At 51.6% G+C, this 17015-nt stretch overlaps 2 protein-coding genes and 1 pseudogene across 3 annotated transcripts in view; 2 read left to right on the plus strand and 1 right to left on the minus strand.

Annotated features, from left to right (window-relative positions):
• LOC308359877 (nuclear receptor subfamily 2 group F member 6-like) overlaps positions 1–2626 on the minus strand; it is a 15966-nt pseudogene extending 13340 nt beyond the window's left edge. Inside the window, exons 1-3 of the transcript in view lie at positions 2564–2626; positions 2385–2472; positions 1313–1486 (exon numbers count right to left, since the gene is read on the minus strand). The product of the transcript in view is annotated as a nuclear receptor subfamily 2 group F member 6-like (transcript). The remainder of the gene's footprint in view (positions 1–1312; positions 1487–2384; positions 2473–2563) is intronic.
• LOC308359872 (uncharacterized protein) overlaps positions 1–16994 on the plus strand; it is a 26649-nt gene extending 9655 nt beyond the window's left edge. Inside the window, exons 3-10 of the mRNA XM_080831723.1 lie at positions 10232–10345; positions 12640–12986; positions 13529–13715; positions 13956–14078; positions 14638–14752; positions 15113–15170; positions 15249–15438; positions 16663–16994. Of these exons, the coding sequence (XP_080687849.1) occupies positions 13998–14078; positions 14638–14752; positions 15113–15170; positions 15249–15438; positions 16663–16707 (489 nt within the window). The 5' untranslated portion in view covers positions 10232–10345; positions 12640–12986; positions 13529–13715; positions 13956–13997 and the 3' untranslated portion in view covers positions 16708–16994. The remainder of the gene's footprint in view (positions 1–10231; positions 10346–12639; positions 12987–13528; positions 13716–13955; positions 14079–14637; positions 14753–15112; positions 15171–15248; positions 15439–16662) is intronic.
• Positions 3695–8047, plus strand: LOC308359878 (thyroid receptor-interacting protein 11-like; the record flags this gene model as incomplete). The annotated part of the gene is made up of 1 exon (XM_080831728.1): positions 3695–8047. The coding sequence occupies one exon, from the start codon at positions 3695–3697 to the stop codon at positions 8045–8047; it is 4353 nt and encodes a 1450-aa protein (XP_080687854.1).
• Positions 16995–17015: the final 21 nt, after the last annotated feature.

Consider the following 17015-nt stretch of genomic DNA (forward strand, 5'->3'; position numbering starts at 1 on the left):
AAAAAGAGAATTCCCCCATTCTGCAATCATTTGTTAAATGTCCACAATGTGTCAGATACAACGCTTGGTCCTAGAGGTAGGTCTCTCAGAGAGATGTTTTATTCTCTATTTCACACTTAACATGTTTTGTTCAGAACCGTTAAAACTTTATGTCCCCAAACAAAAAATTATGTCCTTTGTCAAAACTGTTGGTTTTCAAAAACCGTCTAAAAAAAAACCTAGAAAAAACTAAAGGCAGCCAGATTCCTTAAAATCTTAAAGCATTTTAAAATTCCATTTTAGGGGAAAAAAAAATTCCATTTTAGGGCACCAGGGTGGCTCAGTCATTAAGCGTCTACCTTCTGTCCAGGGTCCTAAAATCGAGTCCAGGCATTGGGCGTCCTGCTGGGGCGGGAGTTGCCTGCTTCTCCCTTTCCCACTCCGCTGCTTGTCTTCCCTCTCTTGCTCTCTCTGTCAAATAAATAAAAATCTTAAAAAAAAAATTAAATTCCGTTTTAAATACAAGTTTTTGAAAATAAACTTACTTATTTTGTAGTTACTGCACGCACACACTATATATATTTTTAAAGATTGTATTTATTTATCTGACAGAGAGAGAGATCACAAGTAGGCAGAGAGGCAGGCAGAGGGCGGGGGGCGGGGGAGCAGGCTCCCCGCCTAGCAGAGAGCCCGATGCGGGGCTCCATCCCAGGACCCTGGGATCATGACCTGAGCCGAAGGCAGAGGCTTAACCCACTGAGCCACCCAGGCGCCCCCACACACTATATTTTAACACTACATACACAGGACAATTTCAAGTAGAAATCAAATGAGATGACACGGAGTGACTTCAGTCCTGTACCCTGTAAAGGGGGAAAAAATGTCATTTCCAATTTTCCTCAGCATTTCAGTAACCCACCTAAATTGTCCAGAACTTTTACAAAGCTAGGGCGCACTTTTGCACACCACTCTGGATCTCGGGGTTTCAGCAAGGTGGGGTGTGCCCCGAGGAGAAAAGGACGGGCTGGGCGGGTGGGAAGGAGCTACAGGCAGGGAGCCCGCGGGCGCTCACCTAACAGCTCCGAGTCTCCCCGGCGGCGACCACCAGGGCGGCCTCACTCCAAGAACCGCAGGAGGCGCTCGCTCCCCTCTTGGTCCCACAACCGTCACCACCCCCACGTCCGAGCGGTGTGCTACGCTCCCCGCCCGCAGAGCCCCAGCCCCCGGCAAAACCCACCCGAGACAGCGGGCTGCCTCCGCTCCCGCGGCTGTCAAAACTCCGCGCGCCGCGTCCTTTCCCCAAAGGGCCGTGCTTGGCGGGAGGGGCCCAGACGCCCCTGCGCTGCGCGGCGCTCTCGCAGCCCCAGCGCGGGGATCCCGCTCCTCCGCCCCTCTGCGGTGCAGGCCGCCTTCTGAACCCCCGGCGTCTGCGGCGCGCCTCTCAGGTCGGAGTGCTGGCGTCCGATCCTCTCCAGCTTCCCGCAGTGCTCCCCGTCCCCCTCAACCCCTGCCGGTGCGCCAGGACCATTCGGCCTTTACCCTACAAACCTCCACGTCCTTCCGCTTTTCTGTAGCAAGTTCGACCCTGCCCGTGCGCCCTACACCCTTGGTCTCCCACCGTTCTAGTCCGCCTTTCTACTGACTTGTTCTCTGTTTCCTACAACAGGTCCTCTTCTGGTGAGGCCCGCCTGCGCCATGCCCTCTTTATCCACTTACGCGGGTTAGCACTACCCATCCTTGATTAATGTATGCCCTTAAGGGTTTTACCTACAAATGCTTCAGAGATGGAATGCGTGTGTGTGTGTGTGTGTGTGTGTGTGTGTGTGTGTGTGTGTGTGTGTTCTTCTTTAGTTTAAACTTTTAGTCTTTGGATTCTGGAAGACCTGGTGTTTCTCTTCCCTAAAATGGATGGAATGAAAATAAACCTCTAACGAAAGAGAAAAAGGCAAGGGTCATGAGTGGATTAGGGATATCAAAGATTTGAAGAGGCAAGCACAACGGAAGTGTGTTTTCAAATAAAAAGAGAAACTGGATACACTAGATCTGGGTACAGATTTTCTCAGTGCAGTCCTGGGGAGACCCAGTGTTTGGAGATGCCATGTGATTGGAGATCTGAAAAATATGGGGGAGGGGAATACATATATAGTACCTATACATTATATTACATTTGTATATGTGCAATATATAATATGTATAAAAATATATATTACATCACGTATGCATATGCCGACATCTATATATGACACCAGCATAAATATATACAATATTTATATTATATGTAAATTACCTATACAGGGGAAGGAGGGGGAAGGCTCAGGTGCAGTCCCCCCAGGGCGATGCGGGGCGGGGCCAGGACAGAGGGCGGCAGGGACCCGCCCAGGGGGCGTCTCCGAGGGCAGACCCACCAAGCGGCTCCTCTGGGACTCTGGCGGCGCCCCGGAGCTGGGCTCCAGTCTGTGGCGCGGCGCAGTCCCGGGCCAGGACCCCCTGTGCCTGGTGCGTGGTGGCGGCAGGGGACCGGAGCAGGCCACCAAGAGAGCAGCCAGCCCTCCTGTTCCCAGCCCGGACCCCACCCCGCGCAAACGCAGCGGGGGGAGTGGGCGCATTCCCCTGCAGGGGTCTGGTTGGCCAGCTGCGGCTTCACCATGGCGACGGCGGCGGGCAGCCGGGCTCCGGCGCTGCAGCTGCGGGAGCGGTTCCTGACCAAAACCGGTGGACTAGAGCCAGACCGGGACCCCGCGGGGCGGACTCGGGCCTCTGCCGCCCCACACCTGGGCCACTCTGTGCAGAGCGGAGGACCCGCGGACCAGGCACCTCCACGGTCCTGCGCAACCGCCTCCCTGGTCTAGGAGCACAGCCTCCGGAGGCGACAGACGCGCGGGGCAAGCGGCGGCCAGAGAACCACCAAACCAAGGCACTGTCCGAGCTGTCCGCGCAGGGCTGACGGGGCAAGGAGGGGCAGGACACTCTGGAGTCTCTGGAGGCTGGAAATATGCAAAGTCTCCGTGAGGTCCGTTGTCTGCGCTGGTGTAGACATCCGTGAACTGCACCGAGGATCCTCTCTCCTAGCTGGATGGATGCGTGTGACTGTACTTTTCACCTCAATGAAAAAGATACTATTGCGTGGAAAGCTCATGCCGCTGGACTTTGTGTACTGTGATCCCACTTAGGGGGAAGTCGAGGGCCAGGTGCATTTTTGGCGGCAGGCACCTGGGGGCAGTCAGGCAGAGGCATGCACTAGGGGCCCCCCAGGACAGCCAGCAAAGCAGGGGAAGGAGGGCAAAGGCCCAGGCCTGGTGTGGGAAGTTGCAAGCATGAGCGGCTGGGACCCAGACCAGTGGCCAGAGGGCCTTGGCTGTTTGGAACTACCTGCCCAGCAGTGGCGTGCGGGAGCGCGGGAGCGGGGGAGCGCGGGAGCGGGGGAGCGCGGGAGCGCGGGAGCGGGGGAGCGCCGGAGCGGGGGAGCGCGGGAGCGGGGGAGCGCGGGAGCGGGGGAGCGCGGGAGCGCGGGAGCGCGGGAGCAGGGGGAGCGCGGGAGCGCGGGAGCGCACGCGAGGTGGGGGTAAGGGAGGGCCACGCAGGCGCTGCCTGGCAACGGCAGTTGGCTTTTGATTCTTAGCCTCGCGCAGGCAGGGGTTCTGTGACACTTGGCGGGGTAGTCCGACTGGACTGGACGCTTTCTCACCGCGGACCAGGGCAGTTGTTTGACCGCCAGATGTTCTCCTGGGCTGGTGGCCTGGGCTGTGGCCTAGGCCATTCCCTAGGGGCCTTGGACAGCAGCCAGACCTCTTTGACCAGGGACATCTCTGATACTCACACACATGTGCTGGGGAAAGGGACTTTCCCTGGGGATGCCACGGATTTGGCTGATGTCATCTCATCCCAGGCACAGATCAATAGACGCCTCCGTGAGACTGAAACCCTGGAGGCTGAAGTGACTCATTGGAAGACTTTGTGCCCGTGTTCCACCCAGGGACTAAATACCATCGACCCAGAAACAGTGTGGCGACTGAAGAGCCACATCAGGGACCTAGAGCAGCAGCGGATGCGGGAGATGGACGAACATCAGCTGGCAGTGGCGGTGTTGCAAAACGTCCACCAGCAGAAGCTTGCAGACCTCACTGACCAGCACCGCAAACAACTGATGGACTATGAACGACTGATGGAAGACCTACAAAACCAAGACGCTGCCGGGAACGTGAACGATGACCTTCTTGAGGAAAGGGAAATGGAGCTCAGAAGGTTGAGGCAACAACTTACCCAAATGCAGCAGCTGAACGACAGTTTGAACAACCTTGCTTCAGATCTCCGAGCAGAAAAGCAAAAGTTGGTTCACGAGCTCCAAGATGCAAGACATCAGCTGGAGGAATCAGTTCTGCGCAACAACGAGGATTCTCTTAAGAACAACATTGCCGTGAGGGCTTTAAAAATAGAGAAAGGACGGTTAGTGGCAAAACTGTGTCGGGCCGAAAAGAAGCTGTTCGAAGAGAAGTCTGAGCGAAGTCTCAGACACTGGTCCCCAGTAGATAATGCACGATTCATCCAGCTCGGCCAACAGAAAGACCTGGAGATACTACACCTCCGAAAGAGGATGGAGCAGGTGGACGCCGACCACCAGGAAACGAAAGAACTGCTGTCCTTTGCTTTGGAGGAGCAGAAGCAATTGACAGAGTACATCGGAGAGCAAGACCAGTACATCAAAGAACTTAGAGAAAGGCCAGAGCTTCGGGAGGAATTCGGTAAGTCGACCGAAACCTTAAGAAGCCATGACACCTTACCCGCATCCGTGGAGGACAAAGACATGCGTCTCCCATCCATGACAGACGAACATCCTCACGTGGACGAAGACCTGGGGCGCCTCACACAACAGAGTCCTGCTGTCCCCGTGGTTGACCCTAAAGTCCTAGAGGAGATCGTAGAGCTAGAGTGTGAGGTCTTTCAGCTCCACGAGGTAAAAGATGATCTCGAGGAGGAAATCAAAGAACAACAGAAGATCATTCACAACCAGCAGCAGGGGAAGAGAGCAGTGCTTCAGTCCTTACAGGAGCAGAAGGAGAAAGTGGACCGTCTTCAACACCGGCAGGAGGAGATGAACACTGAACACGCTCAGCTCCTCGCAGCGAAAGACGAGATGCTTCGGAATCTGCAAGTGGCACTAGAAGAGCTGAAAGCCCAGTTGCCTGACAAAAGCCGGCAAATTCCAAGAGAAGCCTGTGAGGATGAGGAAGTGCGAGCAAGCCAGCCTCTCCCCAGAGAGAACGGAAGTGAAGAGCGTGATCCATCTAAAGCCGAAATTCAAAGATTAGTCCAAGGAATCCAAGAACAGGAACTGGAGCTGCAGCTTCTCACTGAACAGAACATCCGACTGACCGAGCAGGTGGATCGGCTCTCCAAAGAGGAGATCGGGAAACTCACTCGGATTATCCAGCAAAAGGATGTGGAGATTCAGGGTCTTTCCAGCAGCATCTCTGCGGCTTCTGACAGCCAGAACAGGCACGTGGAACACCTTCAGCGGCAATTGCAAGAGTGTGCTTTGGAAAGCGAACGGGTCTTGGCCGTCCTAAATGAGAAGACGAGGGAGAATAGCAATCTGAAAAGGGACTATCACGAAATGACCGATCGACTTGCTGCCAGGGAAGCAGACCTCCAGAGGATGCAAGAGGAAAATCAAAAACTGGCCACGAGAATGGAAAGCAGCATCCAGGAGGTGTTGAGAGAAATGATTCGGAACTTGTCACACATCATTCAAGAAAAAGACCTGGAAGTGGATGCGTTAAGTCAGAAATGCCAGACTTTATTGATGATCCTACAAACACCCAGCACTGGTCATGAGGTTCGAGGAGTTCGTATCGATCAGTTCCAGCAACTTCTACAGGAACGGGACAGGTTAACACAGCGAGTGAAGATCATGGAGGAGTGGAAAGAGCAGGTGCTGACCACGGTCCAAAATCTGAAGCGTGAGTCACCCCAGCTTCAGAGAGATCTGCGACAGCTCCGGGCGTGGGCTTGCACCAACAGCGAGAACGTCTTGAAACCGCAGACAGCCTCTCTTGACCAGATCCAAACTTGCCAAGGCCATGAAATAAACTTCCAAGAGCTAGAGAAGGAACTGGCCCAACTTCAGCTCCGCATCGGGGAGCTTTGCAATGCCAAGGACCTCCTTTTAGGGAACCTTGACGCGATTTTCCTCCAGCCCTCCAGCGACTCCGCAGAGGCAGCCGACTCCCTGAAGGCCACGAAATCTGACCTAGTGAGTGAGTCTTCTCAGGTGCTCCGAGAGGAGGTAGAGGAGCTCAGAAAATCAGGGCAAGGAAAAGATCCAATGATTCGAACCCTCCGGGAGGATCAGCAGAGATGGATTGCTTCAGGGGCTGCCACGGGGGAAGGAGAAGGCAAACCCCAGGAACACAGCGATTGCGATTCCCACATGGAGCAGCGGAAGGAGAAACCGGCCGTTCTACAAAACTCCCTTCGGGCTCAGGAGCTCCGAATCCAAGCGAAAAGTGAGGAGCTGCTTTCTTTACAGGAGAAGCTCAGGGGCCAGCTGAGTGAGAATGAGCTGCTGAGGCAGGCAGTCACCAATCTGAAGGAGAGGATAGCAGATTTCGAAATGGATGTGTGTAGGCTGAAAGAGGAAAATGCAAAGATTGTGGAAAGATCTAGAGAAGAGGAAATGGAAAATCAGGCGATGCAAGAGACAAATCGGCTGCTTTCAGTGATGCGGCGAGAGGAGGCATCCCAGCATGCTGGGACGAAAGAGAAGGTACTCACGTTGGAGCAACTGTTGCAAGAGAAAGAAGAGGCTGAGACCAGAGAATTGAACCGGCTCGTCGACGCCGTTCGGTCAATGCAGGAAAAGGCAGCTGTGTGTCAACAGGAGAGAGATGACATCGAGTTGGCACTGACAGAGAAAGAGAGGGAAGCCTGTGCCCTCCAGAAGGAGGTTCACCAGTTACGTGAGAGAGAATTGCTCCTAAGCCAGGAGCTGGAGAGAGAGCGGCACCTCGCTGCAGACGCCCAAGATTCTCGTCACTGGGAAGCTTTGGCCTCGGAAGACCAAGTGGCTCAGCTAAGAGAGGAAGTGACGGTCTTGCAGGGAAAACTCGTTTTGTCTTCCGCGGCCATGGAAAAGGCCAGCCACGGAGCCAGTCTGCAGGTAGAGTCGCTGCGGGAGCAGTTGCACGTGGTCACCCAGCAGGAGGAAGCTGTGCTCCGGCTCGCCGCCTCCCAGGAAGAGGGAAGGCACTGTGATCGAAGACTAGCGAACCTCAAGCTGGAACTGGCCGAGTGGAGGGAAAAGGCAGACGCCCTGGAAGGAAAAGTGATGTCGTTACAGGGACGATTGCATCAAACAAATGCCGACTTGGAGGTGAAGGAAGACCAACTCCAAGAGTTCAAGAAACAGAATGAGGTCCAGCAGGAGATACTGGAGGACACACAGAAGAAACTGATGACCTTAGTAAGTCAGTTGGAAGGAATGGTGGACAAAAGCCTCCTAAGGAGACTCTTCGTGGGATCTTTGCAGGCAGCTGATGCGGAACGGCAGGAAGCGTTGAGGTTGATGGCAAGCACGCTGGGGATCCGAGAAGACCAGCTGCGGCAGCTGCGCAGCCAAGAGCCCGCGGGTGTGCCCGGCGGGGTGACTGGGGGGCCTGGATCCAAAAGCGCCCCCAACACACCTGCGAAGCCAGATCACCAAGCTGTGGCCAAGCATTCTTTTTCAGGACTTTTCCTCCAGTTTCTAGAAGCGGAATCTCAATCAGCTTTTCCACCGCCCAAACCCTCTGCTCATGACGTGAAGCCTCCAGATTCAGGAGGGAGGGGAAAAGTGCCTAAGCAACAAGGCCCACCACGACTGAACGCTACCCTGGGATCCACACCCCCAAAAAAAGATGTCAAGCCCCACACCACAACTGTGGCTCTTATTAACCCACCTGGACCGGAAATGGATCGATCAGAGCACCTTCTTCTAAGTGCTGTCACTGATGCTTTACCCACGTACACGCCGCATATACTGTCACCTGCCGAGAAGGTTGGAATGGCGGCCAAAGACCTCTCAAAGAAATAGACGATTGTCAAGCCAGAGTGAGACCACGCTTTGAAGATCCCAGGTCACTCTCTGTGTCTACCTTATCTCCTAAGGTTCTTTTTCAAAATGTCAAACATTCGCGGTTTTGCTTTCAGCTTAAGAAACGTATTCTTTTATGACTTAACCAAAAAGGGGTCTCTTAATGACCGCAGAAGTATTCGCCAAAGTGAAAACACTGGTGACTTCTTTTTTTTTTTTTTAAGATTTTTATTTTTTTTTTGGACAGAAATTGAGGGCACACACACAGGGGGAGCATCAGAGGGAGAGAGAGAAGCGGGCTCCCCACGGAGCAGGGATCCTGACCTGTGACCTGATCCTAGGACCCCGGGATCATGACACCAGCCAAAGGCAGACCGTTAACAGACTGAGCCACCCAGATGCCACAGCAGTGCTGACTTTTGTAGGAGAGTCGACACTGCTGGGCTTGGAGGCTGTGGTCAAAGGATTCTTCCAACAATGTTTGTAATGCTTGAAGGTTTTCACAAGGGCCAGGTGTCTATGTATACCTTATGTAGAGAACACATCAACTTGTTTTAGTGTTCCAAATGTATCAGGTATACGAGCACACACTGCTTATACGGGAAACGAGGTGAATAGCACAAAAGTACAGGATGAATATAAGGTAAAAAAAATTGCAAGTTCGCTTTTCCCAGGTAAGTCTCATTTCTCTTCGTTTATTTTTTATTTTCTAGTTTTTAAAAATCATTTCCTTTTCTGTTGTCTGGAAAAGCACACTATGGGTAAGCTGATTTCTCTCAGGCCTTATGTATGTTTGCCTGTTTAGGAGTATAGTATTCTCTGACTTGCTTTTTCTTTTTTTTCCCCAAATCACTCTGCCTTAGAGACCATTTGAAATGGGAGTGAATTCCATCTTATTCTTTAATTGAAAACCCAGTAGCTTATGGTTCCACCCTAAATTATAGAAGCAGCTCCTCTTGATCAGCCTTTAAGCGGTTTTTCCCTGGAATGTCCATGGTCAGCTCCCTTGTTCATTTGCTCAAAAGCCCCTTCAAATCTTCCTTTGCCCTTCCAGGCGAATTGTTCCATTGTACCTTGGAAAGGATCCATTCAGATCTCTTTAAGGACCTCATTCCATTAGTTTTCCATTCTGCTGTCTCTTCGGCCTGCAAATACGGTCATTCTTTCCCTGCCTTCCTGTTGTCAGTGCTCTGATTCACCCACTCCTGTCTCAGACTGGTGCAGTGGACTCCCGACCGATCTTGCTGGTTCTACTCTCGGCCTCCCTTGAATCCATTCTGCACACGGCTGTCAGGGTGGACTGAGATGACAATGTGATGTTCCTTCCCTGCTGTAATTACTGGAGGGTTCCCCCACCGCCTGGAGTTGGACCTTTAAGAGACCATCCAAGCCCTTGCCTTCGCGGCCTTCCTTCCTCTTCATCGTTCACATAAAGGCCGCCCTGTAGGTCCAGGTGAATTCTTGCAAGCCCCAAATAGATTACTATCCAAATCACTTCAAGCCCATGTGCCTCCTCATTGTGCCTTGACAAAGGTACAAATGAGAAAGAATTTCATTCTTCTCTTCTTCACCCATTGGTAAAGGGAGGGATTCCCACCCTAACGTTATGGGATGTCCAGAGGCTGCACAGCTGAGCTCCACCGTAATTAATTCGGGGCCTATAATAGGGTTGTAGGAAAGGAGGGACACACACAGCATGCAGGGCCACGGAGGATGTTGCACCTGGGAACGTAATGGACAAAGGCTGCGCGTGCAGACTATGTAGTAAGAGGAGAGTGAAGGTGAGCCCTACTTCCTGCAGGAGGGACTGATTGGCTTGCTGGATCATTGCACAGGCTGTCAGGGCACTGGAGCTCACTCGGGAAGAAACTGTGCCTGGTCCCTGTGCTATGGAGGGCTTGTTGGCCAGGGGATCTGATCTGTGGGAGCAGAGTGGGAAGGGAACATGGAGTGAGGCCATTTGAGGCCCTCCAAAGTTACCGGGTGCCAAGACAACACTTCCTATTGAATCTTAATCTCGGGCTTTCCATCACAGTGGACTCTGATATATGGACATCCATTTCATGCTGAGACTCTTAAGGCATGGGACAGGTGCTTCTCTAGGATGTGAAGCTGTCACGTGAGCAGGAGGGAGATGTGGTCATCAAACCCAAAACGTACTAACTTCCATTGATGTTCACGCAGTTGATCCCCAGGGAATCCCTGGGTGGCCAAGGGGTCGAAGGAAGAGCTGACGTCCTCCAGCACCATGGAATCCGGCAGCGCACTGTGGACAGAAGCCGCCACCTTCACCTGCAGGTAGGATATGCAGACTTTGGCTTCAGCCTGTAGCAAGTAGGCCTTGGTGACTCTATGAAGCTGGTGGGGGTGCCATGACCCAGAGAATAATAGACAGCTGGATAGGAAGGCTCAGAGTCTGTGAGAGACTCTGTTTCCAGGAGAGCCCAGTGCATGGCCAGCAATTGCTGCTCTGATGGTCTCTAACCAGGGCCAAGGAGGGCCATTTCTTGCATTGGGAGCCCATGGACAATGGACGGATAGCATGGGTGGTCCAGGGACTCCAGGAAGCGGGAGAGGAGGCTGCTACAGCCTTTTGACCCGGGCACGAACAGGTGGTTTTTTCTAAAGCTTTTATTTATGTAGTTAAGAGAGAGCTCTGGCTGGAAGAGGGGCTGAAAGGGAGAGGGAGAATCAGGCTCCCCACCGAGCAGGGAACCCCCTGCCAGGCTCGATGTCAGGATCCCGAGATCAGGACCTGAGACAAAGGCAGACGCTTCACCAACGGAGCCACCCAGTCACCCCCAACAGGTAATTTTTACTTGCACAGATCCTAGAGCCTTTTGTGGAGGGGAGACCCTCCCCCCTTAGCATGGGCTCATTGACAAGTAACAGCTGAAATGGGCTTCCATGAAATTTATAAACAAGGAATATGTTGCCTCCACAACCCAGGAAGTACTGAAAGATGTTGGACTTCTATGTCCTTTTTTTCTTTTTAAGGATTTATTTAGTGACTTGATAGAACACGAGAGAGAGAGTCCAAGGGGCTGGTAGGGGCAGAGGGAGAGGGAGAAGCAGGCTTCCCGCTGATTAGGGAGCCTGATGCAGGGCTTGTTGCCAGCACCCTGAGATCAGGACCTGCGCCCAAGGCAGACACTTAACTGACAGGAAGCCCCGCATCCTTAAGAAGTTTGTCAAACAAATATCCTCACAGTAGGATGTCCTAAATGTGATGTGCCATCTATGTTCCTGGAGAAAGCTGGGTGCAGTACGATCCTGCCCACAGTTTGCCTATGATAGCAGAGTGGTTTGGGTGCCCTGTGCATAACGAAGTAAATCGTTTCTCTTTCAAGGTCAAGGGACGTGTGACTGAGAGGATGTTGAAATTGGCACTGAACAGAACATATTGGCCAAATCTATAATAGCAAAATATTCCCCATCTTTAAATTTGTTGGGCTCTGTCATGGTTTTTTATAATGACTCTGTTTCTTTATTTTAAGGAGAGAGCAGGAGAGAGAGAGAGAGAGCTAGCAAGGAGCAGGGGCAGGGGGCGGTGGCGGGGAAGGAAGGGCAGAGGAAGAGAAAATTGCAAGCGGACTCCACCCTGAGCACATAGCCGGACATGGGACCCGATCCTATGACCCTGAGATCCTGACCTGAGCCAAAAGCTCAACCCACTGAGCCCCCCATGTGTCTCTGGTGTTTTAAGGGTACAGGGGTTTATTTAATCAGGTACAGTAAGGTAAGCAGATATATAAGTAACTCTCACAACACAAGAAGCGTCTGCAGACTCCCTGATCCCGAGAAAGGAGGTCCTGAGAGCCATGGAGGGCCGCCCAGGGAAGCACCAGGGTCGGTCAGGAGAAAGAGGGAGTGAAGGGACAGACAATACGGGCAAGACCCTTTATTGTGGTTTCCATGGCAAGGGGCAGGTGAGTCCCGGGTAAGCATGTTTAAGACTGCCTAGTTTGTGCCATGTCAGTGGGTTCCGGGACACAGTGGTGTCTGTCTGGAGTAGTCTGTCCCTGCCCCTGGGGTGATCAGGGCAGGGGATAGTGGCCCAGAGTAAGAGTTTCTTACAAGAGGTGGTTGGGGGTAAAGGCTCCGAATTGGTTGCTTAACATGTAAAAGCTTTGCCGGTAGGCAAGCTGTTGAGCATCTCTAGGAACTAAGTAAGCCTGCCAGGGACAGTCCCTCCAAAGTCAGCAAGGCCTGAGATGTCAAAGCATTAAATACAGAAGGTAGAATCTATGGTGATTATACTTGCTATAAACAGAATTTGAATTAAGTCCGTGAAGGTTAGCCAACCGGTGCATCTTAGCAACATTAGAGATCATTCAGAACCTATGTTGTAGAGGCACAGATGGCAGTTGGCCTCCTTTTAATTTTGCCAGTTAAATTGTTTTAGTAAATTTTGGATTTCCTTTTTATTTTTTATTTTTTAGAGATTTTATGTATTCCTTTGAGAGAGAGAGAGAGAGCGCGAGCGAGCAAGTGTGACAGAGCAGGACCCAGGGGGAGCGCAGGGAGAGGTAGAGGGAGAAGCAGACTGACTCCTTGCCCAGCAGGGAGCTTGACATGGGGCTCTCTTCCAGGATCCCGGGATCAAGACCCGAGCTGAAGTCAGACGACTAACCATGTGAGCCACCCAGGTGCCCTTGTAAATGTTGGATTTACAGTTGGGTCAAATTTTGAACCTATGTTGAATTAGTCGTTGGGGGGGGGGGGTCCCTACCTACTGTATTCAGTTTTCTCTCTTCCAGTCCTCCTTTGCTTGGGTTTGTGTCTTCCTGGATATACGTGTGGGGTGGGGGAGTGTCTTTTTGCCCTGCTCCTCTTTCTCGGTTTTTTCTTGCAGAGTGTCTCAAATCAGCATCATCAGCCTTGGAGCTTCTGTCGTGGCGATGGTTGTATGGTTTCAAGTCTCCTGGCATAAGTCAAGGTGGGAATTGATCCCCTCAGTGTGCCATTCTTACATTTCCCTGGGGTCCGGGCCTCCCTCCTTTCCACTCACAACACAGAGAGTCACCCCCAGGACTGTGCTTGGGGTGCGCTTTCCCCCATAGGATCTGGACGTCAGCATCAAGCACTGGCCCAACACCCAGTCCCTGGAACTCAAGCCCACCAGTCAGCATGTCCTGCGGTTGCCAACCTCAGGGGGGAGCCTTGGAGACCAATACAGGCCACATGCAGGTCACAGAGGTGACACCTCCCCCCAGGATACAGTCAATTCTCATTCATTCTCACCTTGTTGGCAAGGATGGGACATTAGTTTGGAAATGGATGGCGACCTCCATTTGAGATAACAGAACGCGAGCCGACTCACAAGCTGGCCAGTGATGGCCAGTTCCCTCCCAGATTGTGACTGTCAGGTCTGAAGCCGGTTAATTAGCGAAGGAGCAGGTCAGGCTGACCCCCGTGTCCTCATTTAACACAGGGACACCCTGTTTGTGATGCCACTTGTTTTAATCACCTTCTCCTCAGGTCCCCGATGAGAGAGAGAGATACCTGCTCCAGACTTGTGGGGATGCCCTGACACCCGACACGTGTGAGTGACAACAGTTTACCAGTCACATATACTCACACTTCAGGGGAGGAGGATACCACACACCGTGCAGGACTGCACAGAGATCGCGCTTGAGAACAGAGAGAACCAGCAGGGCCTTGGAAGGCAAGACTTGCTTGAAACAAGAGGGTGTGGCAGGTCCTGGTTCCCATGGGAGGGTGTGAGTGGCTTCCTTGAAGAATTGAGTGGGCTTCTAGGGAACTGAACGCTGCTCCCCAAAAACCCAAAAGCTCTATGGCTAGTCCCTATGATGAGAAGGGTGTTTGGTTACGAGATCGCCCCTGTGAGGGAAGAGGGAGAGGAGAACGTGCATGATGCCATTTGAGTCCCTCCTTGACCTTCCAGGTGTCAAGACAGCGCTTAATACGGAATCTTATTTCAGGCCTTATGCCGCAAGAGGGTATGACAGAGTCATTCTTCTTAGAGCTAATCATGGAATTTCACAGTGAAACAGTATACAGGATAAAGGTAAGTGGTATTGCTCTTTGCTAGCAATGAATATGTAGGCTCCACCATCAAACACATTCACAGTTACTCGTACAAAGAAACTACTTTTGGATAAATCTAACAGTGCCTGTCCAGACATCACATGCTGGAAGCTATTTAGCACTGATATAGGGAATCAAAGATATAAATAAATGGAGAGATACAGCATGTTCGTGATTTGGAAGGCTAAGCATCGTAAAGATGTCAGTTGTTCCCAGATTGATAGAGAGATTTAATGCCATTGCTATCAAAATCCTGTCAGCTTCGTTCATTTTTGTAGAGATAGACAAAAATATTCTAAAATGTATGTGGAAGGAGAAAGGAATTAGAGTAGTTTCAAAAACAATTTTGAAAATAATACTAATGTGGGAACACAGTCTCTGGAGTTTCAGAACTTAGTAGTAGTTATGATAAGGAAGCCTGTGTGGTATTTGCAGAAGGCCAGACACATAGAACAGAGCAGAGCAAAGAACCCAGAAATCGTCCCCACAAATATGCCCATCTGCGTTTTGAAAAGGGTGCTAAAGCAATTCTGTTCCAGAGAGCTGGATTTTGTACCGACTACAGCCATCTAAAGCTTGTGATGAACTCAGAGAGGCGAAACTCAGAAAACAGCAGCAGCAGAGGAGGACGGTGGTGTGACCGAGGCCTCCCAGGTGGGAGTGGGAGAGAGTGTGTGCGCCCAGGGTTGTGTGGGCGGGGCCCAGAGAGCTATCCAGTGATGCTTTCCGAAGGCCCAGGGAGCGGGGAAATTGTGCAGTCAGCGTGTGGGCACAGGCGCCAATGAGCGGGAAGGGTGTTAGGACGGCTGACGTGGGCAGGTCCCTGAGACGCCTCAGTCACTGAGCCTGGGGAGAAGCAGCCCCCCTTTTGCAGCCTTCTGTGAGGCTTGCTTCTGGCCTGGCGTCTCAGGATCCCGCAACCTTGCCCGGGTGGGCGCAGCACCTCAGAACCTCCAGACCCGTGGCCACTGGTCTGAGGACGCCCCTTTTCACCTCCTGTACTTCCTCCTCAAGGTCGACGCAGAGGACGAAGGAGCGAGCAGCCCTTGGGAAGATACTTCTCTGCAAGGAGGTACCTGTAGGGCATGGTGTCAGGGCCCTGTGTACCCGGGGGGCTGGGGCCTCGCTGGGAGGCGGGCCTGTGTCTCAGGAATATACTGGTTTGCCAAAAGGTCGCTGTCAGCTCGTGCGCCCCTCGTTTCGCACCTGTGAAGAGCCCAGAACGGGGCTTCCTTTATGGAGCTGCTAATTATGCGAGAGTGCGAATGCGGCCGAACCAGGCAGATGAGGTTTCAGCCTCGTTGGGGCTCAAGTCCTGCTCGAAGACCGACTTGAAGCCAGTAAGTGTAGTGTTGACGGGGGAGAAGTTCCGTTCTCCCTCTTGAGTAGGTTACATTCCACTATGGGTTGTCAGGATCCCCACCGTGCACCTGCGATCAGGCCAGTCGGGGGTGGGTGGGTGGGTGGGTGGGTGTGTGTGTGTGTGTGTGTAGGGGGAATGGCCTTCCTTTTGGGTGGGTTGTGGGTATCAGTGATTGGAATACATGATAAATAGGACTGACAGGATGTGTGAGGGACTCCCCACCTGGTTGGAAAAGACAGGAAGGAAATAATGACCTGTGAAATTCATCATTACTGTTTTGCATTGAGTGCTGAGAAATACAGGGTGCCTTAGAGTTTGTAATTTCCCGAGTAATGTTTAAGCTGAGACCAGGAGGCTAAGAAATCAAGGCGGATGTGGGAAGGTGTTCAGTTAGAGCAGGGAAGGAGTGTGAACTGTTCAAGGAATTGAGAGAATGTCCTTGAAGCTCGGGGCACGTGGGGACTGTAGGGTGGGCAAAGCCAAGGTTTGGGGTGAAGACTTGTACTTTTTGTAGATTCTTGGAAACTAATCATAGTGATTTAAAACATGGGGTCCAGACCCAAGCAGATCCTAGCTCTGCCTCTTAGGAGCTGTGTTGCTAAAGCATTGTACGTGTCAGTTTCCTGATGGGAGAAATGGGGATGATGATAATCCCACTTCATAGATGATTGTAAAGATGAAATGATATTTAACATTAATAAAACACTTAGCGCTATGTCTGACATGTAGTAGGTGTCAGTGGTGGTTGGTTCAAGAAATCAATAAATACGTAGCTAAGTTTTGAAGACGTGGAGGCAGTCTGTGGTGCCATTTGTGAACATAAATGGACTCCACGCAACTTCATTTCTTCTCCAGCTTTCAGATGCTGTTGACCACATGTGTCACACTGTTGAATTAGAAATAATTTTTCTCAAATGGACAGTTATTTGTCCAGAGAATCTGCAGTGCCATTGAAATGATGAGAGGGAAATAAAATGCTTTTCAGTACCATGTCCCAATTAGGTGTATTTAAAATTTCCTGATACATTGATTTATTTAGTATTTGTTGGTAACCGTTTGTGCGAACTTACTTACTTAAAGTAAATTGACTGTAGAGTAATTGAGACACAGAATAAGGACAGAGAAGTAGTATAAGTAGAGCGTGGCTTTTCTTGACTCTGTATGGGATAGGTTTTTTGTTCTGTTTTGTTTTTGTTTTCAGGTAGGAAACATCTTTATTATTGGCCTCGATTCATTCATCATATAGTGTCCAGTGTGGATTCCGTATCCAGACAATCTGCCTGGTGCATTACTACGCTGGCCCCTCTAGTCCAGAGGCCAGGCCGTCCCCCGAGGGAAGCCAACCCCACCGGCCCCAAAAGTTCATGCTTGGGGTGCTGAGCGCCAGGCTGTCCCAGGAATGGGCCCCTCGGTCTGTCACCCTCTATTCTGGCCAGGACTTCTGGGGAGGCCGAGGCTGGAGCCTGGACCAGCACTCTTTTTGGTTTTGTGATCGTTTAAAAACAAAAACAAAAACAAAAAACAGAGGAGACAAACATTTCACTGTCTTAAAAA

The sequence above is a fragment of the Martes martes genome, assembly GCF_963455335.1.
Source record: "Martes martes genome assembly, contig: SUPER_18_unloc_2, whole genome shotgun sequence".
Lineage (NCBI taxonomy): Eukaryota > Metazoa > Chordata > Mammalia > Carnivora > Mustelidae > Martes > Martes martes.